General features: G+C 42.7%; 1 protein-coding gene across 2 annotated transcripts in view; it reads left to right on the top strand.

The window, feature by feature from the left end:
• Nucleotides 1–26202, top strand: part of LOC126267159 (glutamate receptor 1-like) — a 1368697-nt gene that overhangs the window by 621207 nt on the left and 721288 nt on the right. For both annotated transcript variants that reach the window (XM_049972106.1, XM_049972105.1), the window contains exon 3: nucleotides 8865–8992. In XM_049972106.1, coding sequence (XP_049828063.1) covers nucleotides 8865–8992 — 128 coding nt within the window. The remainder of the gene's footprint in view (nucleotides 1–8864; nucleotides 8993–26202) is intronic.

Genomic DNA, 26202 nt, shown 5'->3' with positions numbered 1-26202 from the left:
AATTCCCATAGTTCTCAGAGCCATTTGAACCATTTCTATAGAACATCCATCAGGAACTTCCTTTCCGGATGAAAGTGCGTCCCGATCAAGGCTCCACGAATATTTAGCCTCAAAACCACGTGATTTCCACAGTCATGGAATAGTAAATTTACCTCAGTGCTCGTAGACTGTTGTAAATAGTGAAGAAGAATATATTATCGATGACTAATGTCTATATTATGTGTATCTGTTGAGCTAATTAAATTTATTCATAAACACTATGAATTGATGCAACAACCCAATACAAACCAGCGTCTAGGGCATAAATGATGGTAAGGCCGTGCTACGATCATCTCAGACAAGGGATTCAGCTGTCAGTTTTCGACTGTTCAACACCTGATGTGAATTCACCCCTTCTGCCACTACATGAGTTACATTGGTGACAGCACCAATTCAGTACTTTTCTTTGAAATTTTGTGTAGCGTACTGTGAAAACATAGGACTTGAGGGATTTTCGAGCAGCTATTATTGTTCAAACACACGGACGGTAAATTCGTTAAGCGGGGGTTTGACTCCCACTGTTACCAACATCCTTTTTTATTTCCTTATATACCTCACAATTTTAAACTATCAACTGTAAATATTAATATATTCCAGCAGTTTCATTTGTATCCGTATCATTAACACATTGAGTTTACTTACAATTACTGCCCTTGTAAATCTAAAGGCTATAGGACAGACGGTTTTTGAAAAGAGAAAAGAGAAAATTTAGTACCAATGTGTTTTCAGTAGATGATCTGCCTCTTTCGCAGTAGATCTTTGGAGGAAAAAAATGAGATTTAAAAGGATAGGCGAATGTACATCAAATATCAAACTAACTATAGATAGCGTGGGATGAGGCTCATTGACTTGGCTTATGTAACGTTCAAAATTCAAAATTTTGAAATACTTTTAAAATGATTTGATAACCTTCGTAATCGTCCAGAACCAATCCATTTGCTCGAATACTCAAATACTCTTGAAATCTACCAAAGAAATTGAAGAAGTTATTAAAACCTTCTAAAACTAAAGGAGAAGACTCTAATACAGCAGAAATTTTGAAATGACCTCTACCGAAAATAAAAATGAGCTAAAAGTAATCTTCGAGGAAATCTGAGAAACATAAAAACTCCCATGAGAGTAGGCAGTAGGGCTGATAAAACCACTACATAAAAAAGCAATAAACAAGATTTTAACAACCACTGAGAAATTTCTTTGTAACCAGTTGCATAGAACATAATTTCCAAGATTATACTAAACAAACAGAAACGACATTGGAGAGTAGATTTAGGAAGGGCAGATCTTGTGCTGAACAAATAATTAATATGAAGTCATTTGTTTGCCATAATTTTTGAATTCAGACAGTTTTGTTGACTTCCAAAAAGCCATTGATCCCATTGCCAGGAACCGAAGACAAAATAAAACTATGTGATTTGAAGAAAGTTGATGACCCTTTCAAGTTTCGCCTGAGTGACAATAGGCAAAAGTAAAAAGGTCTCCATAGATTTATGCTTATAGTATTTGCGATTTTTGAGGAAATATTGTCGTAACTCCGTCGTGGCCGAGTGATTTAATGCACAGAATGGCGATTCCTGGATTCACGTATCTGTGTTCAGTTTGCCGGCCGGGATGGCTGGCGGTTCTAGGCGCTACAGTCTGGAACCGGACGACCGCTACGGTCGCAGGTTCGAATCCTGCCTCGGGCATGTATGTATGTGATGTCCTTAGGTTAGTTAGGTTTAATTAGTTCTAAGTTCTTGGGGACTGATGACTCAGAAGTTAAGTCCCACAGTGCTCAGAGCCATTTGAATCATTTTTGTTAGTATCAGCTGTTAGCAACCTTTTGTTCCATTTTTGTTCGCAATATTAAATTATTAATTATAAATTTTAAACATATTTAAACAGTTCAGTTCACATATTTAAAATTAAGATATTCGATTTAGTTTCAACTACTTCCCTCGTAAGTGAAATGGCTAGAGGTCACCGCATTAGAGCACATTTGAAAAATGTTACACAAGCCACGAGTGGCCTTCTGGAAGGATGAGCACGGTTAAGCCACATTAAGACCTCGAAGTCTGTGAACGACTCTTTGTGGTCATTTCGCCATACATATGTGACAGGAAGTAATAATATGCCCGAAACTTGCCTGAAGTTAAGATCTAGAGAATTAAGGAAGTAAAGCTTTCAGTCTCGCACGATGCTTTTCTTTTGGTGTCTGTTATTGGTGTTTGCTGACCATCTCCGTAATTCCTTCGCAGCGACTAAATGATCCCGCGACGAACTCGCCGCTCTTTGTTGCAGCATCTGTTCTATCAAGCCAAACCCACGAAGTTGCTCATGATTAATACTGGAGAATCGGTCAAACAAGTATTTTGTTCTTTCGGGATGAATTACTTTTCTTTAAGGACCCCTGTGAATATCAGTACGACGCATGCCTTTCTTACTGTTGCCTTATATGTGATTCCACTTGATATCGCACCGCACGGTAACTCCCAGGTATTGTACAAGTGTTACTGTTTCCACAGATTTTTAGCCATAAGAGTAATGGAGTAATAGTTGATCTCTTCGCCTATTTATGCGCGGTATATTACATTTCTTTACGTTCAGAATCAGCTGCCACTCGCTGCACCAACCATTCATCGTATTCAGGTCTCCTCGCAAATAAATACGGTCTTCTGGCGTTACTACATTTCTGTAGAAAGGGTTAGCACCTGCAAACTCCCTTACGGAGCTTTCAGTATATCATTAGTATATATTGTAAGTATTCGATAAGAATTTGTCTTAATACATGAAATGTATTAGCTGTTGTGAATACGAACAACCATCAACTGCGTAAGTATAGACAGTTAAAATTTGTGTTGCACTGTGTGATCTCCACCCTTCTTACTTCTTCCATCTATTGTCCACATTAAACAATGCCCAGTCCAAATAATTAATAAGCAAAGTCTTTTACAAAAATTTGAGCGGAGCGAAAATTACAATAAACTTTCAGCCGTACTTAGCTTTTCATATTGACATGGCTCCAGTTCTTGTTGTCTAGAGGTCTGATTCTTGAGGCTGAAAATCTAACATCAGAGACTCACGGTTGGTAGAAGATTGTTGCAGCAGGATTTTTTACGTAAATATATTTTCCACTGATTTTCTCGCATTTTAGAATATCATACGGTATTTGGATTTTTTACATTAACCAATCTGAAACTACATTGTTCGCACCTATTGTACAAATATACGTCCGATCACATCAGAGGCAAACTTACGACTCTCACACTTTGCAGAAATAACAGTATTCCAAAGGGTTTATAATTTTTCCAAGCCGGCCACTATGGCCCAGCGGTTCTAAGCGCTTCAATCTGGAGCCGCGTCACCGCTACGGTCGCAGGGTCAAATCCTGCCTCGGGCATGGATGTGTGTCATGTCCTTAGGTTAGTTAGGTTTAAGTAGTTCTAAGTTCTAGGGGACTGATGACCTCAGATGTTAAGTCCCGTAGTGCTTAGAGCCGCTTGAACCATTCGAATTTTTCTTAACAAATGAATTCCTCCTAGTTTTCGTTAGGTTATTAATTTCGTTTACCATTTCATAAATGAATCCAGAAATAAACATAGTAAACAGTACAGTACTGCGTAGTTAATAATAGAAATTGTAATTTTGTTAATAATTCGTGATTTCAAATGTTCCTTAAAAATTAACTATACATTCAGAACTAGTATTTTTCGATTGTAGCATGGAAACTAAAGCAATTCATTTTCATAAAGTTTAGCTTGAAATGTAACATACTGTGTATAAAATTATATGAAAGTTTTCAGAAAAGCAACTGAGAGAGTACTGACGTTTCCAAACATCGAAAAATAATACTGGTATCGACAACTGCTCTTGACGAACAGCAATGGCAGAGGAGCATTCCGGTTACAACAGAGACTTGAAACTTGATTTCCCGCTTTACGTGAATGCTTGCGAAGAAACGCATAAAAAAGGGGGTAACTACGCCTATACCAAAAGTTCTACCTAACCGAAGAGAGGACGAAAGGAAAATGAGGGAGAAGGTAACAAACAATGTAACAGAGACTTTTCTTTTTTATGTCGGACATGTGGAGAAATCCATGCAAGTCTTCTCGAAATATAGAGGAGTAACGCTGGGGATCATATCGTCAAAAAAATTAATAACAGTGCATGAGATCAAGTGACCATCGCAGGACATTGCAACAGCACCGCAGGTCTTAGAAAGCACTACAAAGGAAGTTGGAGAAGTATACTCTTCTCGACAGTGAAGAAAAAAAAAGCCACACATCGAACTGCAAGGCCGGGGAACCAATTCACGAAATGAGTCTTCGTCTGCAGGTAGTACATGTCATCATGTAATCTAGAAACGACATGATTTGCGTATGTATTCAGTCAGGAGTAGCGTGTGTGAGGAATGCCGGAATTCTCTGGACCGAGCGCCAGACGCTTACTGACGGGCCACGAGCGAAGCGACGGTCGTCTGTGTACGGTAACCTTCACGTGACGCAAAACGGGGAATCTGCAAGATGAATTTGGCAAACACGATAACGATTCGGTTGCTCCCCGCTGAAGTGACATACTACATGAAGGGTGTAGCAGTGTGAAGGAAAGGGACGCTTACCGCCCGCCGTATATTGCGACACCAGCAGTGCTAGTACTTCTGTCACATTGGGAGAGCGGGCCAGTTGCATTTCCGATGTGACAGATAGGCGCTGGGATGCCGGATAACGTCATCCAAGGAGCCAACGAGGCCCCGGCATATGCATCAAGCACCAAGCTGGTAAGGCACGTAGGACAACGCCACCACATCGTCGATAAACTGACGAAAAGTGCGCGAGCTCTATCCGGAATGTGGTAAAGACCCACACTCCTTCGAGCCTGGGGAACGGTGAGCCCAGGTGAAACTTCTTTGGTCCGCATTTTGACGAACACGGAGCTACACTCGTGATAGAGAAGTGAATTCCTACATCATCTTGAGGTGCGAGATGAAGTTCGTCACGTATTAACTGTTGCAGTATGTGCACTCAATGTTGTACACATTACACTTGAAACATGATCTGAATAATTGCACCGCAGTAGTATAATAAACCCTGCTGTTCAGAACTCAAAGGAAGATAGCGACGTAATACCATGCTGTAGGGTGTAAACAAAAACTCGCCCACGGAGCGCAGCTCGGAGCGCCGAACACGTCCGCCTCGTGTCACAGCTACCAGTAGACTGTCGCTTTGGCTATCCGTGCGTAACCGTCGACCACATCAAAACTGCCATATGTAGTCGTACCTGCGTCGCAGTTATGTTATTCCCGTACGAAAGAGGACATTTTAAGTCAAAGTCGCTGCATGGTATTGATGGATAAATATGATATTGCAATGCCCGTGATTTCCAGAAGGTCGCATGTCCTCTGGAACACTGTATTGCTTATCTTAACGACACAGGAATTGCAATATGGAATTTGTTTTGAAGTTAGGAAGTTACAGCAGTCCACAAGTTCGAATAAGATACAGCTTAGAAATGATGGTACTTCGTGTGCACTCCTAAACCGTCGACTGCACACCAACCAGTGGAGTGACGCGAAAGGGCATCAAGAAGGCGCTGTCCAGCATGCCAATGCAAAGAGCAGGCAGCAACCCACCTCCAGGAAGACAGAGTTCAGCATACCCCGCCAGCGCTGATATAACCAGCCGCCCACTGCTGACCGACCCAGTTCGGTAACAGACGTCGAGAGAATCAGTACTGAGCAACATCAAGACGATACTAAGTCTGCATTCTTCGAGTAGTAATAATGAACAGTAACTGCTTGTAGGAGGCACAAGCAGCACCTCAAGCTTAGTTATATTTTTTTATAAACAATGTGTTCCATTAATCATCAAGTTTTGTACAGATGATATTGGATTCCTGCCACCAGCCATCGCAACTTTCTCCTTCCTTGTTTGTGCCGGGGCTGATTCCCACAGTTGCCGACACAACACTTCGTAAAAGACTACAAATTTTCGCATGTCGTCGGTGTCTACTTCGACATACACAAGGAAAAGAAAAAATTGCTTATTTTTATTCAATATTTATTCAATTAGGCAACGAAAATCCGTAAATTAATATATACACACAAACATAAGCTCCTCAGAATAAAGCCAGAATAATAAATTGTTAAGTTGTGGAACTCCAAATGAAATTAACATTACAAATAATGCTAACTACACTACTAACAATAACAACTGTGCACGCAAATTTTTGATCATTATAGTAGTGGGTAGGCACAACCGAATGCGATGAGCATGACCTGTAAGTAATAATTCACTCATCCACTTACTTTTTCAGTATGTGAGAAATTTATTGAAAATCGAAATTAGGATAAGGTCAGGTAAACAAATGCGACAAAGCACGACACGGAACCTTTCTGAACAGTAAGTAAGAATGCACTTCCTACTTAAACATTGATCTGTACCTTATGGGTGTAGGGAGAACGTGAGGAAATTGTAATTTTAGATAACATGATTGGAGATAACACAGCTATATATTGCAAATTATCAGTTAATGAAACAGCCAAGATCGCAAATATGCATTTATTTCAAAGAGATTGAAGGATTTAGTCTTCATGCTGGCCCTCATCAGCTCTACAGCACCAATGGGCTGAAGTCGGCAGTGAACAGAACGGTGGCGTGATGCCACGGTCGTTTATTGTTCAGTAAACGGCCTTGTATGTTTATACCAACCCGTGGCTTCTGTTCTCTCGGACATGTGCACAACACATTCATATAATTGATTCGCCTCTGTAGGCTATGAATCCACAACAATGCTGCGGACAAATGCTGAAGATTGTATGGGGGTCTCGAATAACTAATGAGTAGGTGCTGAATCGAACTGGGGAAAAAAGAAATTAGATGAAGACGGGATTGGTTGATATGACACTTTCTGAAGTTTAATGGAATTGTCAGTTGATAATGGAAGCGTGATGTGGAGAACGGAGACTGGGGGGCTGGTAGAGGGATACCAAAGCACGAAGTAAGGAGACTCGTGTTAATGTAGTCACACATAAATAAAAACATTTTTACAGAGAAGACAAGGCTTACGAGTGGCGTGAAATGAGTCTTCGGGATGAAGACCACAACAATATGCAGTAGACTATACGAATTCCAAAGCGACCGGCCAGAAAGTGATGCTTTAGTACACTGAAGAACCAAAGAAACTATTACACCTGCCTAATATAGTGCAGATCACCCGCGAGCACACAAAACTGCCGCAATACTACGTGCCATGGAGTGGACTAATGTGTGAAGTAGTGCTAGAGGGAATTAACACCATGGAACCTACAAGGCTATCCAAAAATCCCCAAGAGCACGATGGGGTGAAGATGTCTTCTGAATGGCTCTTTACAAGGCATCCCAGATATGATCAATAATGTTCGTGTCTGGAGCGTTAGGTGGCCAGCGGGAGGGTTTAATGTCAGAAGAGTGTTCCTGGAGCCACTGTGCAGCAATTCTGGACATATGGGGCGTCGCATTGTCCTGCTGGATTTGCCCAAGTCCGTCAGAATGGACATGAATGGATGCAGGTTATCACACAGATTGCTTACGTACGTGTCACCTGTAAGAGTCGTATCTAGATGCATCAGGGGTCCCATATAACTCCAGCTGCACACGCCCCACAGCATTACAAAGCCCCCACCTGCTTAAACAGTCCCCTAGTAACATGCAGGGTCCATGGATTCATGAGGTTCTCTCCATACCCGTACAAGTCCATCCGCTCGATGCAATTTTAAACGAGACTCGTCCGACCAGGCACATGTTATAATCATAAACAGTCCAATGTCAGTGTTGCTGGGCTCAGGCGAGACATGAAGCTTTGTATCGTGCAATAATCATGGGTAGACGAGTGGTCGTTCAGGTACGGAAACCCAAATCGATGATGTTTTGTGGAATGGTTCGCACGCTGATAATGCCCCAGCATTGAAATCTGCATCAATTTACGGATGGGTTGCACTTCTGTCACGTTGAACGTTTCTCTTCAGTCGTTACTCTTTTTCTTGTAGGATACTTTTTCTGGCCGCAGCGATGTTGCAGATTTGATGTTTTACTGGATTCCTTATACTCACGGTACACTCGTGAAATGCTCGTACGGAAAAAAATATTCACTTCTCGCTACCTAGGAGATGCTGTGTCCTATCGCTCGAGCGCCGACTGTAACACCACCTTCAAACTCACTTACATCTTGATAACCTACCATTGTAGCAGCAGTAACCGATCCAACAACTGCACCAGACACGTGTTGTCTTATATAAGCGTTGCCGACCGCAGCATCGTATTCTGCCAGTTTACGTATCTCTGTATTTGAGTACTCATGCCTATATCAGTTTCTTTGGCACTTCAATGTATTTTCCTTATCAAAACTGAACATGATGTCTTAAATTGGATTTCCGCGATCGTTCTTTAAATAAAAATATGGAATATCAGTCATTGATAGCTATTTTCTTTTCAGTGACCGGTTTCAGGCTAGCCGCCCATCTTCAGATCATATATTGCAGTTACAGAATAACTTGCCAGTACAGAGTAACTTGTCAGTACAGAACTATCCGTTCACTAACCGCTTTCAGGCTAGCTGCCCATCTTCAGGTCGTATATTGCAGTTACAGAGTAACTTGTCAGTACAGAACTATCGGTCCGTGTACCGACAGTTCTGTACTGACAAATTACTCTGTAACTGCAATATATGATCTGAAGACGGGCAGCTAGCCTGAAACCGGTCATTGAAAATAAAAAATAGCGATCAGAGCCTGAAATGACGTACTTGTATTTTCCTTAGATGAAGGCAGTGTCTGCCTCTCCATAAAGGGAGCTCTTGTGTTTTTGTTGCAGTCTGCGGGCAGTTCTCCCGCGGTGTGTTCTCGCTGGTGGGCGCCGTGAGCCCCGACTCGTTCGACACGCTGCACTCCTACAGCAACACCTTCCAGATGCCCTTCGTCACGCCGTGGTTCCCCGAGAACGTGAGTACCTATCAGTGATCTCTCAACAGTCTCGTGTAGAATAAGAACATTTGGGAGTCTCACTAAATACACTGGCTGAAAAATAACACAACACAAAAAACAAATGTAGATCTTTGAAATTTCGGTAATATATTTCTCTAGGAACATATGTAAGTGAGGAACATTGCACTGTGATTAATACGGCGTAGGTTAATGTAAGCGTGAGATAAGCCATTACAACCGATGCTATCTCCAGAATATTGAGTACAAGAATGCAAATGTGCATTAATCGTGTTATACAGAGGCCGCATGCCAGGTTGCGGGATGGAGCTCCATGACTGTTCAATTCGTCAGTCAGTACAAGAACGGTTAATGTTGTTTGTGTATGACACTGGAGATGTCGTCCGATGATATTCCGTATGCCCTCAATTGGAAACAGATCTGGTGATCGAGCAGACCATGGCTACACGGTGGCGCTGTGTAGAGTATGTTGGGTTACAACAGCGGTTTGTGGGTGACTGTTATCGTGTTGTAAAACACCTCCCCCCCCCGGGATGCTGTTCATGAATGGCAGCACAACAGGTCGACTTACGAGACTGACGTACCAATTTCAAGGCAGATTGCACTTATTATTCTCGAATCAGAAACATACAAATTTACAGTAGCCATACTTATATATGGGGTGCTACAAAAAGGTATGGCCAAACATTCAGAAAACATTCTTCACACACAAATAAAGGAAAGATGTTATGTGGACATGTGCCGGGAAACGCTTAATTTCCATGTTAGAGCTCACTTTAGTTTCGTTCCACCTACGCTCAATGGAGCACGTTATCATGATTTCATACGGGATACTCTACCTGTGCTGCTAGAACATGTGCCTTTACAAGTACGACACAACATGTGGTTCAAGCGCGATGGAGCTCCTGCACATTTCAGTCGAAGTGTTCGTACGCTTCTCAACAACAGATTCGGTGACCGATGGATTGGTAGAGGCGGACCAATTTCATGGCCTCCACGCTCTCCTGACCTCAACCCTCTTGACTTTCATTTATGGGGGCATTTAAAAGCTCTTGTCAATGCAACCCCGGTACCAAATGTAGAGACTCTTCGTGCTCGTATTGTGGACGTCTGTGATACAATACGCCATTCTCCAGGGTTGCATCAGTGCATCAGGGATTCCATGCGACGGAGGGTGGATGCATGTATCCTCGCTAATGGAGAACATTTTGAACATTTCCTGTAACAAAGTGTTTGAAGTCACGCTGGTACGTTCTGTTGCTGTGTGTTTCCTTTCCATGATTAATGTGATTTTAAGAGAAGTAATAAAATGAGCTCTAACATGGAAAGTTGGCGTGTCCGGACACATGTCCACATAACATATTTTCTTTCTTTGTGTGTGAGGAATGTTTCCTGAAAGTTTGGCCGTACCTTTTTGTAAGACGTATATATATATATATATATATATATATATATATATATATATATATATATATATATATATATATATATATATATATATATATATATATATATGCCCAGTACTTTGCAACCTCCAAGGCGCTTGGAGTGGCTTGCAGGATGTAGGGCACAAAAGGTTGCATGTGAACCACGAGAAAGCTCTTGCTGCCATCCGAAATCGCATCCCAGACCACAACTCCAGGTGTAGGTCCAGTATGTATATCACGCAGACTGGTTCGTTGCATGTCCTCAGCTGATCTCCTCCTAATCAACACACGGCCATCACTGTCACCGAGGCACCAGCAGCTTTCGTGAGAAAACACCACAGATCTCCACTCTGCCCTCCAACGAGCTCTCGCTTGACACCGCTGAAATCGAAAATGGGGATCAACGGAATGAACTCTACAGGTTGTCTAACCCGACGCTGTCTTTTAAGAAAATCACCCATAACAGTTAGGTGTCTCCTTGTGGTGCCAACTGCCGCTCAAATGGCTACCGCAGTACGATGCGCCGAAGCCACACGCCGAACACGATGGGATCCTCACTTGGTAATGCCACGTGGCCGTCCGGAGCCCGGTCTTCTTGCGACTGTAAATTTTCGTGGCCACGGCTGCCAGCAATCATACACACTGGCTGGTTCCTGCCAAATCTTTGTGCAATATCGCACGGGAACCACGAGCATCTTTTAGCCTTATTACACGAGCTCGCTCAAACTCAGTGAGTTGTTGATAATGGCTTCTTAGTGACCTTAAAGGCATTCTAGATGATCATTAACTTGCCAAGTCCACTCCTAAGGCAACCAACTCTCACGGCCGCACATCGTGTATTAGAGCAAACCTGACTTGCATCCTCGTAGTGTCGCTACTGGAGCCGCGCTTATCCGACTGACGCAAAATTTTAGTTGACATCGACTTTAAGATGTAGAAGTACGTCTACCAATTTTCCTTTATCTGGCACAATTCGGTGTTGCTATTGTTTTCGTCAGTGTATATGCTGGGTACAGTCATACTGTACCACTTACCCTTCCTCTAACAACTTCGCCGCACTTATTTAGTTTTCTACCATTACCTAAATATTTCAGTTATAATTCTGTCCTCGACTTCATACTCCATAGAACCCCTTCTAGAGAGGAAGAAACGAAACAGATTTTAAAAGTCGAAAATGGTCTTTTTTTTTTTACATATGGGTTTAAGCGGATTTCCTAGACACTTCTACACAGAAATGAGAAGGTGAAAAGTAAAAAACTGGTATATTAAATAATGCTCTCAATAAAATATATTTTAATTGCAGTTTTTGTGTTTGCAGCAACTATTCGACCTAATGGAAAATATGTTAAAATCGTCTATAATACACTGTCTGACCAAACGTATCCGGACTGACTTATGCGGTGTAGAATCAACCAGTAGACGCCACGAGAGGCTGACCAGCCAGCAGAAAAGAAGACGACGGATATTGTGTTGTCAGTAGAGACGCAGTAACAGTAGACTGGGTCGGTGAGAAAATGACTTCGAACTGAACTACTCGTTGGATGACAGCTGAATAACAAATCCATTAGCCACGTTTCAGCCATTCTAACGCTGCTCGTATCGTTTCTTGGTGACGTCATATTGAAGTGGGAAAGCGAATTAAAAACCACTGCCAAATGAAGACCACATAGTCCTCAAGTGCTGACTTACGAAGAGCCTCGAGCACTGCAGAGAGTGGTTGTAAAAACATCGGAGTCCCAACTGGTTCCAACAGTCCACCTAACAAAACAAATGTGTATAGGGATTTTTAAAAAATGGACTACTGTGATCGAGCACCTCTTCATAAGCTGCACATTTCTGTGGCCAGTGCCAAGCGACGCTTGAGGTGGTGCCGCTGAACAATGGATGACTGGAAACGAGCGATACAGGAAGATGAATACTGTATGCGCTGTGGCAATTCAATGGAAGGGTGATGCTTTGCCAACTCAGTTGATAATTGATGGTTGCAGTGCTGACACCAAAGTTTTCAGATTGCGTAACCAGTATGTTGGCCACTGATGCGATATATATAGGGATAGTGTCAAACCTTTCAGCATCAACTAGAGCCTGAAGAAGGCGCACTGCAGCGCCGAAGCTGCTAGCTAAAAAATAGACAAAATCATAAGGATGGCTGAAGGCGTTTCAATAGTAATCGGCCGTCGTTCCCAAGAGCGTTACACGTCTCACAGAAAGTTTGAAGTGGGATACACTTGCAGATAGACAACGCGCTAAACGGAAAGGGCTGCTCACTAAATTCCGAGCCGCGCGGGATTACCCGAGCGGTCTCAGGCGCTGCAGTCATGGACTGTGCGGCTGGTTCCGGCGAAGATTCGAGTCCTCCTTAGGGCATGGGTGTCTGTATTTGTCCTTAGGATAATTTGGGTTAAGTAGTGTGTAAGTTTCGGGACTGATGACCTTAGCAGTTAAGTCCCATAAGATTTCACACACACACTAAATTCCGAAATCCGTTCTTCCTCGAGGATGTAGAGAATGCATTATTATCACCAATTTTCAAGTCGCACAATGATCACCGTTCAAAGATAAGTGAGAAGTGAAATTAGAGCTCTTAGTGAGGCGTTCAGACAGTCGTTTTTCCCTTGTGCGATCCGCGAGTGGAACAGAAGGTTGGGGGAATATGACTTGGGCCCGAATTGTGGCCTCCGCCACACACCGCTTGATGGCTAGCGGAGTATGAAAGTAGATGTAGACCTCCTGTGAAAAGGATGGGCACACAAAAAAAAATTAAGCTTTACCTTCATCCGGTGGTTCAGTTTTAACATAAACTAACAAGCAAAATATTAACTAAAAAGATAGAAAACAATACCATTAGCAGATGTTGTGGATCCATAAACTAACATGAACGGACATTTTGTTGTCAGCTCGGACCTGGCAAAGGGAAATATTTCAGGACATCATAAAATACATGGGCAACGATTAAAGAACAAACGCCCAGCTGGCGTCAGCTAACAGCAGTATACGAGTATTTTAACCTGCTTATCTTGGTCAACCCAAATAATTATTCTAAATTACAAATCAGGCTCAAATTCATAAACAAAATGTGTGTGAAATCTTATGGGACTTAACTGCTAAGGTCAGCAGTCCCTAAGCTTACACACTACTTAACCTAAATTATCCTAAAGACAAACACACACACACATTCCCGAGGGAGGACTCGAACCTCCGCCGGGAACAGCTTCACAGTTCATGACAAATCCAATAAAAAGGAATAAACAGGAATACCTGCAAAATAAACAGAGACGAATTCCCAACAATCTACATAGCTTTCCTTTTTAAAATTCATGAAAATATGGATAAAAATAATGTGAACCAGAATGCGCACACGGCTTTAATTAAGATATGAAAATTGAATTTCCCTTCATGTCGACTACACATTCGAGGTACAACTCACAACAGTCTTGAATTATCACAGATCACAAAGACAATAAATAACAATAAACGGGAAGCAATACAGTTTTACGAATGTAAGCACTGACGAAGCTTCTTAGCAGCACTGCGGTCAACTGAAGCATAGGTATAAAGACCCCGACGGCACAACGGATAGCTACAACTAGGCTCATTACGAAGCTTACCTAGCAAGAACTTATGCCTCAGCCATTACAATTTGTATTCATTTCCTGCAGATAGCCAACAGCAGACGTAATAGTAATGCCATCTTCCTCCAGGTTTGAGCGCTATCTTCTCCACCGTCTAAACTGACACATTGGCATTGCAGACTAGCGCTCAAACTGCTATTCAGCTCTGGCAGTTGCTTGCAGAGTTCGTGACCCACATAACTGGCAGCTTCTGCCGTTGGATAGCCATCCTCCAATTACTGGTCGGAACAACTGATGCCGTGCTGGGCCGAGATGGCATTAAGTCGACGCGGCACATCGCGCTCGTGTCTCTAGTGGGATAACAAGCAGACCGTTGCTTAGCTACAGGCAGTGTGATTGAATCCTGCTTCTGATTACATGCAGAAGCACCGCACGACTCATTCCGTCCACCATAGAAGTCAAATATATGAGCGGAGGGGAAAGGGAGAAGGAAATTTGGAAATAGTATCTTTGCCTTACCCTATTCTTTTTTTTTTATCGCGCTCCGCAGTCACAGAGCTTCACAGTCGTCAGAAAATTTACCAGCCTTCATCTGACTAGCCCATGGAGTCTACAGATAGCTAAATTTTTAACTAGGAGTTAACCGGTGTCAACATCTTTATAATTTGACACAGATCAACAAAACGCGCCAAGAGTTTGGCATAAACTGTGTCTGCTCCCTTGCTGTGGGCCTAACAATTCTGTACGAGAAATAAATCCCCAATCCTTAACAAGGCAGGCCGCCTACGGTCGTCACATTCGTGACGGCCCAAGCCTGTGTGCAAACCGAACGCTATTAATCGCCTTACTCCAATTACTCTTAATGGTATCCGGAACAATTACCTCGTGTAAGAGGTCATTGATGGGCCAAAAGTTTGTTAGCGGAAAGTTAATCGGGGAGGCAAACATTAATTTAGAAGGGGTGGTCTTATGCACATCGTGCAAACCGGAATTTAAAGCAAAATTAAGCCAACTAATAGATTTATCCCAGATACTCTGCGATTGGCTATCACACATTATCACAGCTGATTTCAGGGTTTTATTAACACGTTCTGCAAGCAAAGATTGAGGATAGTGTGTATAACATTTCAGCTCCTCAACACCAAATTAAAACGTTCCACTTCAATTTGTTTGCACTTATAGCGATCCCAGCTTCCTCAACCAAATTAAAACGTTGCATTAGGAGGTGTCTCCTTCGTGCAAAAGGTCTTCAGTTCATATTGACGACAACAAGTAATTCTTCATTACAGACGTTTATTTACAAACAGCACTGACAGACTTCACAGACTCAACAACTGACTCTCAGAGCTAACCGCACTGCATATCCGAACTGGCAACTGACAACTCCAAGGTGTATTAATATCTTTCCAAACAATGAGAGTCTTTGACAATGTTTTGTTTACAATACGATAGCAATTCACGACTTAAAACTAAATTAGACATTACAGAATTTTAGTACAGATTAAAGTAAGTAAAAGGATCAGTACAAATAAATTCTTACAAGCATAATTTCCAAATAGATTTTATAACATTTTTCTACCAGCTTCTGGATAACCTTCGCCAGATTTGTACCGATGTTTCCAGAAATATCTTGATATTTGATTCTGGATATTTCTTGAGTGATTTAGAACAACTATTTATATGTTAAATGATATAAATCGTGTTTCAAAACGTAAATAAATCTTTTTAGCAATATTTCTTGATACAAATCGTCTTTCGAAATTAGGTTATGAAACAGTTTTCACAAGTTTTCGTATTTTTGCGATCATAATATAGAATTTCTCCATAGAAAGTTCCAGAAGTATGCATTAAACGTTCATTTACAGACTTTCTCTTTAGCTGGTGAGTTTTTAAAAGTATCTTGTCCATATTATACGAAATAATTTAGCTCAAAACTGATAATTTATACAGTTAATCAGAGCTACAGCAAACAGTGAGTCTTTCTTTTACAAAATGAAATATAATTACAAAATTGAATGAAAATAGGTTACTAACACTAATATATATTTACATTAATTCTATTTTTGTTCTTTCTGTGCAAAATGTCCTAATATTGACACAGTACAATATTTAAACATCACCAAAGTTTCCCTTTACATTTTGCATATCTGTATCGACATCCCCTAAAAGTCTACAGTATCGAATACTTCAATATGTCCCAATATGTCCTGTAATGTTACATGTGGGATGGGAATGATTTGTGAAACGGTACCGCCAAAACAAAATTTCCTGATTTCTCTAGACGTTAGGATAGCTGCATTGTTGCATTATCACTGACTAACGTTTTTGGAAGGCCAAAGTAAGATCATATTTTGCCAAAGTCCAACCAGTAGTCATTCCCTTACTTGGGATAAGCCAGAAAAACAGATGGAAGTTTCGACCACAACTAAAACATACTTATCCCCACTCCTAGTGTGCGGAAGCAGCACTAAATAACCCACAAACTACTTTTTGCATTGCCCTCTCTTCCCAACTTTAGTGAAACAAGCCACAGCACGAACTGAGATTTAGCTTCGCAGGCTGACATTCCTGTCACTGCTTGATCAACATTCTAGCATCTGAATTTAGAGATGTCCTCGTAAGAGGTCTTTAATCTTTATAATGGCCTTAAGGGCTCCTAAATGATCATCACTAAAGGAAAACATTTAAATACCACCGGGATTAACTCTTTAGGGAGACAAATCATAAACTTCCTGTCATAATATCTACACTAACATAGGAGTCTTTTGTTAAAATTATACACAACCACTTTCGTCTCATTAATTTGGTGATAACTCACTCTTGAGCACTTGATCTCGTTCCTGCTGCTTCCTCTAGATCCCCGAAGGTGATGCAATCTCTGGTTTATCCTCGAGTTTGCTGAGTCATGTCGTTTTCTCGATCTGGCAGCAAACCCAAGGAGAGTACCAACAATTATCATTCCGAAAAAACTACAAAGTCACAATGGAGTCTCCATTTGTGTAGTAATCATCAAATTGTTTGAACTCAAGGTCTCCTGATCCTCAGTAAACATGTGACACAGTGCATCGGTTAGCTAATTGTCAGAACCAGTTATATGCTACACTACAAAGTGGAAAGCTAAAATTCGAACTGCCCAATGTGCTATCCTGCCAGTTTATTGGGCCTAGCCAGTACTCAACTTAGCATCCCATTGTTAGTTGCTAATAAGAAACTATTACGCTGCAAGTAAAACGCAAATTTCTCCAGCCCACATGAAACTGCCATGGCTTCCAACTCGTGTACGTAGTATTTAACCTCTGCTGCTGACAGAGCCCACTACGCACTTGCAGTCGCCCAACGATCTCTGTCAAATTTTTGTAATAGGACGACAGCAACACTTGAATTGGAACCATTGGTCCATAGAATAAACGAGCGCTCAAAATCTGGAATCACTAGCGTAGAGACGTTACTGGGAGCTTTCTTCAACGCATAAAAACTGACTGCTGGGTGTCTGACAAATAAAAGCCCTCTCCCTTACGATGCAGTAGCTTAAAGGAAGTAGCTGGTTGACAGAAGTTCGAAATGAACTTCGTGACAGAGGACACCATTCGTATATACCGTGCAAATATTTTCTTAGCCGTACTGGGTGGAAGACTATAAATGGCGCTGGTGTGCCTGTTATCAATTTTAACACCATCGGCAGAAACTAGATGACCCAGGAAGTCTCAGCCTGGGCCAAATTAACCATAATTTGTACGACAGTTATTCACGCCTTCCTAAAATGGGTAATATCTGCGTAAGATGCTGGAGGCATCCACCAAAGGTGTTGCTATAAACAACCTCGTTGCTGAGGTAATTATATGCGCTACAGAATTTCAGTTCAACCAAGATGGCATACAGCAAATGAGATAGACTGCTGCACAGGTTTCCATCCTAAATGGAACCCCGTAGAAGTCAAACAAGTTCCAGTCCGTGCGGAAATCATTGACAGGCTTAGATTCTTTAGCTAGAAGTATCTGTCCATTACCGTGGACAGCGCGCTCCGGCAAACCAAATAACGCACATGTGAAAATCAGGCAAGGGCACCGACTTCAAAGCTACCTTCTGCTTAAGGATTCGATAGTCCACAATCGGCATATGGCCCACAGCATTGCTTTTGGGAACCAACAACATTGGTGAGGCAGCCAACTGCAGGTGGTTGCTCACGTCGGTACCAATGATGTGTGTCACTTTAGATCAAAAGAGATTCTCTCTGGTTTTGGTCTGCTAACATAAGTGGTAGAGGCTGCCAGTCTTGCTTGCAAGATGAAAGCAGAGCTGACCATTTGCAGCATAGTCAACAGAACTTCTGGTGCAGAGCTGAGTGGAGGGTCTGAATCATAGGCTCAGACGGTTCTGCGACCGTGTAGGCTGCAGATTCCTCCACTTGCGCAAGAGGTTGGATGCGTTTCGGGTTCCGTTCAATAGGTCAGGTGTCCATCATACGTAGGAGGTGGCTACACGGGTAGCAGGGGCTGTGTGGCGTGGACTGGGCGGTTTCTTAACTTAGAGGGTGTCGGGAAAACACAAGAAGGGCTGCAGTCACGAAGGGTGCAAGCTGTATACAGGAACAACGTAGATACAGGAATCATTCGTGTAACACTTGTAAATTGGCGTAACTGTGTTGGGAAAGTACCAGAGCTCCAAGCGCTAATAGAAAAGATAGGATAAATACGGTTGGCGTTGGCGTGTTTGTTGGTGTCAGAAGTAGTTGAACTTGTCGAGAAATTGAAGTAGATGCTTCCTGTGAGTTTGTACGGGCAGACGTCATTGTTTGTAACCGGAATAGAATAACAATTTGATCCTTTTACCGACCTCCCAATTCAGATGATACAGTTGCTGAAAGGGTCGAAGGAAACTTTAGTTTGATTTCAAACACATACCCTACTCATACAACAACAGTTGGTGGCGACTTTAATTTACTCTCGATATGTTGGCGAAAATACATGTTCATTTCCGGAGGTACGCATAAAATATCATCCGAAATTGTGATAAACGCATTCTCTGACAATTATTCCGAACAGGTAGTCCACGAGCCGACGCGAATAGTAAACGGTTGCGAAAACACACTTGACCTCTCAGCAACAAATAATCCTGAGTTAATAACAAGCATCAAAACCGATTCAGGGATTAGTGAACACAGGGTTGTCGTAGCGACACTGAATATTGCGATCCCCTAATTATCGAAAAATATACCTATTCAAAAAAGCAGATAAATATTCCCAGGACGCCTTCCTGACAGACAATCTTCACTCATTCCAAATTAATAATATAAGTGTAGACCATATGTGGCTTAAATGCAAAGAAATAGTATCGGCAGCAATTGAGAGATTTATTCCAAATAAATTAACAAATGATGGAGCTGATCCTCCTTGGTACACAGAACGGGTTAGAACACTGTTGCAGAAACAACGAGTCAAACATGACAAATTTAAACAGACGCAAAATCATCAAGATGGCCGATCTATTACAGAAGCTCGAATTTAGAGCGAACTTCAATACAAGATGCTTATAACTGTTTCCACATCGAAACTTTGTCTCGAAACCTGGCAGAAAATCCAAAGAGATTCTGGTCGTATGTCAAGTATGTTAGCGGCAAGAAACAATCAAAGCCTTTTCTGAGCAATAACAATCGAGATACTATTGAAGACAGTGCTGTCAAAGCAGAGTTACTAAACACAGACTTCCGAAATGCCTTCACAAAAGAAGGCGATGTAAATATTCCACAATTCGAATTGAGAAGAGCTGCCAACATGAGTAACGTAGAAGTAAATATCCTCGGAGTAGTGAAGCAACTTAAAGCACTAAATAAAAGTGATTCCTTTCGGAGTATGCAGGTGCATTTGCTCCTACCTTAACAATCATATACAACCATCCGCTCGACGAATGACCCGTACCGAAAGAATGGAAAGTTGCACAGGTCACACCAATATTCAAGAAAGGTAGTGTGCGTAATCCACTTAATTACAGGCACATATCATTAACGTCGATATGCAGCAGTGTTTTGGAACGTGTATTGCGTTCGAACATTATCAATTACCTCGAAGGAAACGGTCTATTGACACACAGTCAACATGGGTTTAGAAAACATCGTTCCTGTGAAACAACTAGCTCTTTATTTAGATGAAGTGTTGAGTGCCAATGACAAGAGATTTCAGATCGATTCCGTATTTCTGGATTTCCGTAAGGCTTTTGACGCGGTAGCACACAGGCGGCTTGTAGTGAAATTGCGTGCTTATGGAATATCGTCTCAGTTATGTGACTGGATTTGTGATGTCCTGTCAGAGGTCACAGTTCGTAGTAATTGATGGAAAGTCCCCTAGTAAAACAGAAGTGATTCCTGACGTTCCCCAACGTAAAGTAAAAGGACCTTTGCTGTTCCTTATCTACATAAACGATTTGGTAGACAATCGGAGCAGCCGTCTTCGGTTGTTTGCAGATTTTTAGATACCTTTCTATATATATGTCATAAATGTTGAAAAATATGTACACTATATCCGTCCCACGTTTATCAAGTATACAGCAAAAATTTTGAGTAAATTAAGGCTGATCATTTATTAGATTGTCTTATAAAAATTTGAAGTAAATCGGTCAAGAACGTTTGGAGACTTTTGATACCAAATTTTCCGCTTTATGCGTTGTATATGTATTTGTACACGCTTCCCCGCTAGCCCTCTCCTTCCCACCCACCTTTCTCTATCCGTCCCCCACCGCACCCTGCAACACCACCTCACCAATGTACACTCACCTCGAGCCAGGAAAGAGCAGGCAGTCAACTGAGCACAATGTAGGAAGTCAGGCCTATGAATGTGAGTGAGTGTTTGTGCGTTTGCGTGCTTGTTTTCCCTACAAGCTGGAAAAAGGAAGATCACTCCGAAAGCTAGCAAAACTCTTAAACATCGCTGCAAAACAGCAACTGCGTATAATTGAAGGAGTTGAAAAATCAGCCAACCAGTTGCAAATAAATATTTATTAGCCTCTGACCATGGTTTAGATATTTGTAAAAATATCCTCTTTAGAAGTAATGGCCTTACTACATCACATAATGGTACAATACAATAGATGAAGCCAAGAGACTCTTGTCATAAACGAAACTGATGAAACAAGAATTATTGCAAGCCATGGCTTGAGATAGCGTCAGATTACATGTATCGTACTGCAGAATGACTACTCATTAGCAAATGCCCAGAGGTAGACGATCTTGTCAACACAACATTGTAATAGGAGTCACAGGGAAAAATATTTGCTTGAGTTACGTGTACCGTAGCCAGAGACAAAGACCAAACTCCAAAAGTCTTCCATAACGTGGAGAGTCAGTAATGTCAAAATGGTCCTCCTTAAAACGAGAACATAATTTTCTTGCTGTGCTCTGTCCAATCGCATGATCCCCACACAAGGCTCAAATGTTCCAGGCTGCCTCGGATGGTCTCACCCTCTACTGAACTCAGAAGGATATGTTGTAAATGTTCCGATCTCTCCACTTGGCACTCCATTTCCTAGCTTCGACAACTGCACTCATTACCCTCAAATTACAAAACGGCAATATGTAAACTTAAATAACAACCGTTAACTGCAAATTAAAAAAAATGACTATAACTGAACCCATGGCAATCATAATAGCGACATGCAAAAAGAATAAAATAAAAAATAGTGTGAACTTAGGTACAACCCTAATAGAAGAGCGTATAGCTGTGATCTGTGTGTGACGCTGAAATGAAAACAGTAGAGAAAAAGTTGTTCTGGGTACATCATTTCATTGCTCATCGCGACAAACATGCTATTTCATACAGTGTATAATGATTTGAGAACTTACAGTGACAAATTTTCCATTATGTCAGAATGTTAATCAAGTGTCCCGGGTTGGGGCAATTTCACAGTAGGTCAGTGCTTACATTCACAAATCACTTTATTGACAGAATAATTTTATGTGTACAAATGCAAGTTCTGTGATCCGTTACCAGTTGAAAACAAACTACGAAAGTCATTCTTGAAAATGAAGGAAACGGTCTCTGGCAAACGAAAACGACTATCCTCTTAAACATCAAAAGTAGGCAGAAGATTTAAAGTCCCATCCCACGAGCAATACAAGGAGCTCCAGCATTAGCGTCCACAGTTAGAGCACCGAGTCCCGATGCGTGATGTGCGATGGTCCAGGGTGGTAAAGGCGACTTCGATTCCGGCGGTAGCGTAGTGATGGCGATCTGGGTCTGCTGACTGGGACAGTTATACACGCTTGAAGGATGTCTGATAGCTGTTGGTCTAGCCATATGGGCACTGATTGGGTGATGAAAATTGCGCGGCGGATGCACCAATAGGTCAGTAGATGTGGCGGCTTCTACTGCTCTTGTGCGCGCACTCGGAAGTAGTCTGCTTCCTGCATGCCAGACGAAGCTCGGCTGACCTAGCCCGTTGTGCCTGTGCAGCTGAAGGGGTGACCAGCACAATGGTCCTGCGTTGCAAGAAACATGCCATCAGTAAATTCATTCGACGATTTAATGAAGATCTGCCGACACGACTTCTGAAGTACACTACTGGCCATTAAAATTGCTACACCAAGAAGAAATGCAGATGATAAACGGGTATTCATTGGACAAATATATTATACTACAACTGACATATGATTACATTTTTACGAATTTTGGGTGCATAGATCCTGAGAAATCAGTACCTAGAACAACCACCTCTGGCTGTAATAACGCCGTTGATACGCCTGGGCATTGAGTCAAACAGAGCTTGGATGGCGTGTACAGGTGCAGCTGCCCATGCAGCTTCAACACGATACCACAGTTCACCAAGAGTAGTTATTGGCATATGGTGAATAGACTGTTGCACGGCCACCATTGACCAGACGTTTTCAGTTGGCGAGAGATCTGGAGAATGTGCTGGCCAGGGCAGCAGTCGAACATTTTCCGTATCCAGAAAGGCCCGTACAGGACCAGCAACATGCGTTCATGTATTATCCTGCTGAAATGTAGGATTTCGCAGGGATCGAATGAAGGGTAGAGCCACGGGTCGCAACACATCTGAAATGTAACGTCCACTGTTCAAAGTGCCGTCAATGCGAACAAGAGGTGACCGAGACGTGTAACCAAAGGCACCCCACACAATCACGCCAATATGGAGATGATGAATACACGCTTGCAATGTGCCTTTACCTGATGTTGCCAAACACGGATGCGACCATCATGAATCTGTAAAGAGAACTTGGATTCACCTGAAAAAATGACGTTTTGTAGTTCGTGCACCCCAGGTTCGTTGTTGAGTACACCATCGCAAGTGCTCCTGTCTGTGATACAGCGTCAAGGGTAAGCGCCGCCATGGTCTCCGAGCTGATAGTCCATGCTGCTGCAAAACGTCGTCGAACTGTTCGTGCAGATGGTTGTTGTCTTGCAAAAGTCCCCATCTGTTGACTCAGGGGTCGAGACGTGGCTGCACGATCCGTTACAGCCGTGCGGATAAGATGCCTGTCATCTCGACTGCTGGTGATACGAGGCCGTTGGGAGCCAGCACGGCGTTCAGTACTACCCTCTTGAACCCACCGATTCCTTATTCTGCTAACAGTCATTGGATCTCGACCAACGCGAGCAGCAATGTCGCGATACGATAAAACCCAATCGCGATAGGCTACAATCCGACCTTTATCGAAGTCGGAAACATGATAGTACGCATTTCTCCTCCTTACACGAGACGTCACAACTACGCTTCACCAGGCAACGCCGGTCAAGTGCTGTTTGTGTGTGAGAAATCGGTTGAAACTTTCCTCATGTCAGCAGGTAGTAGGTGTCGCCACCGGCGCCAACCTTGTGTGAGTGCTCTGAAAAGCTAATCATTTGCACATGACAGCATCTTCTTCCTGGCGGTTAAATTTCGCGTCCGTAGCACGTCATCTTCGTGGTGTAGCAATTTTCATGGCCAGTAGTGTAGTTTATATATCAGAACGTACAGATGTCATACGATGAACCACTGATAAAGTTCTCTGTTTGACTTGGTATTTTTGACTACCACAACATCTATAGAGCAAGTACATTGATGCAAATAATAGAACTTAGCCACTGCTGCGTGTTACACAGTTTCAATCTCATTAATGTGACCAACTGACAGAAGCATGAAGAACCTTCTTTTACAGCGCAGACCGCTGTGAAACACGCAGGAAGAGAGTCAATGATTTTCAGAAAAGTACCGCTGGGACGTGAAATCATGTCAAGTTCAGCTCAGTAGCCAGCTGCGCTATCTTTCCCGCCTGAGGATCCATGTCGCAAACAACCCGATCGAGATCGTTCGATGGTGCTCAATTGTGTTTTAAGCAAGGGAGTCCCGTGGTCAATGGAGTACGATAAACTTATCCCGGTGTTCTTCGAACCTCGCATGTACACTGTGAGCTGTGCGAGTCGTTGCATTCTCCTGCCGATAGCTTCGATCTGCCGAGAAAGAACAAACTGTATGTAGGGGTGGATATGGTCCCCAAGGATAGATGCATACTTGTGTTTATCTCCTGTGCCTTTCAGAAAGACAAGGTCAGCCGGGAAATGGCATGAAAACGTTTTCCAGGCCATAATGCTACGTCCCTGTTTCCTTTCAGACGTTTCAGGCCTTACACGCCAACGTCCATCAGTCCGATGGATCATAAAACATGATTCAGCTAAAACGGCCACCTGTTACCACTCAATGGCCGTTCCGTTGCGGTACCGGTTCGTAAATTCTAGCCTCCTTCGCCGATGAACTGCGGTCAACATGAGTGTATGAAACGGGGGACTGTTGCGGAGGCCCATACGCACAACGTTCAGTGAGCAGTCGTTGGGGAGACACCGTTGGTAGTCTCTTGGTTCATTCGGCCGATTGCTGCTCTACAGTTGCACGTATATTCGTCCGTACACGTCGTTCACCCCTGTAGTCTATGGCCCACGATGCGTCACAGTTGCTTCGGTGTGGGTTTTAGATAGCGCCCTTTTGCAGTGCGTACTTTAACCATAGCGACATGCGAAGTTTAAAATATTAGCCGTTTCGGGAATGCTTCCATCCTTTATTTGAAAATCCAATGCTCATGTTCTTTCGGACGTGAGATGAATCGCTTCATTGCCACATTACGATAACGACTGTACTGTTTCCCGTGTCCCCCCCGACACGCTTGTATATTCTCCAATGCTTTTGCTGCCACCTGACTTGTTACTGAACGTCAACGTCGAACATAGGCGTTAGTCATACAGTACTGGCCATTAAAATTGCTACACGACGAAGGCGACGTGTTACAGACGCGAAATTTAACCTACAGGAAGAAGATCATGTGCAAATGATTAGCTTTTCAGAACACTCACACAAGGTTGGCGCCGGTGGCGACACCTACTACCTGCTGACATGAGGAAAGTTTCCAACCGATTATTCATGCACAAACAGCAGTTTACCGGGATTGCCTGGTCAAACGTTGTTGTGATGCTTCATGTAAGGGGGAGAAATGCGTACCATCACGTTTTCGACTTTGATAAAGTTCGGTTTGTAGCCTATCGCCACTGCGGTTTATCATATCGCGACATTGCTGCTCGCGTTGGTCGAGATCCAATGACTGTTAGCAGAATATGGAATCGGTGGGTTCAGGGGGGTAATACCGAATGCCGTGCTTGATCCCAACGGCCTCGTATCACTAGCAGTCGAGATGACAGGCATCTTATCCGCATTGCTGTAACGGATCGTGCAGCCACGTCTCGATCCCTGTGTCAACAGATGGGGACGTTTGCAAGACAACAACCATCTGCACGAACAGTTTGACGACGTTTGCAGCAGCATGGACTATCAGCTCGGAGACCATGGCTGCGCTTACCCGTGACGCTGCATCACAGACAGGAGCGCTTGCGATGGTGTGCTCAAAGACGAACCTGGCAGCACGAATGGCAAAACTTCATTTTTCCGGATGAATCCAGGTTCTGTTTACAGCATCATGATAGTCGCATCCGTGTTTGGCGACATCGTGGTGAACGCACATTGGAACCGTGTATTCGTCATCGGCATATTGGCATATCATCAGGCGTGATGGTATGGGGTGCCATTGGTTACACGTCTAGGTGTCCTCTTGTTCGCATTGACGGCACTTTGAACAGTGGATGTCACATTTCAGATGTGCTACGACCCGCGGCTCCACCCTTCATTCGATCCCTGCGAAACCCTACATTTCAGCAGATTAGTTCACGACCGCATAATGCAG

Source organism: Schistocerca gregaria, chromosome 4 (genome assembly GCF_023897955.1).
Source record: "Schistocerca gregaria isolate iqSchGreg1 chromosome 4, iqSchGreg1.2, whole genome shotgun sequence".
Classification (NCBI taxonomy): domain Eukaryota; kingdom Metazoa; phylum Arthropoda; class Insecta; order Orthoptera; family Acrididae; genus Schistocerca; species Schistocerca gregaria.
The sequence above is the reverse complement of the archived record's forward strand: the minus strand, read 5'-3'. Positions and strand labels throughout refer to the sequence as shown.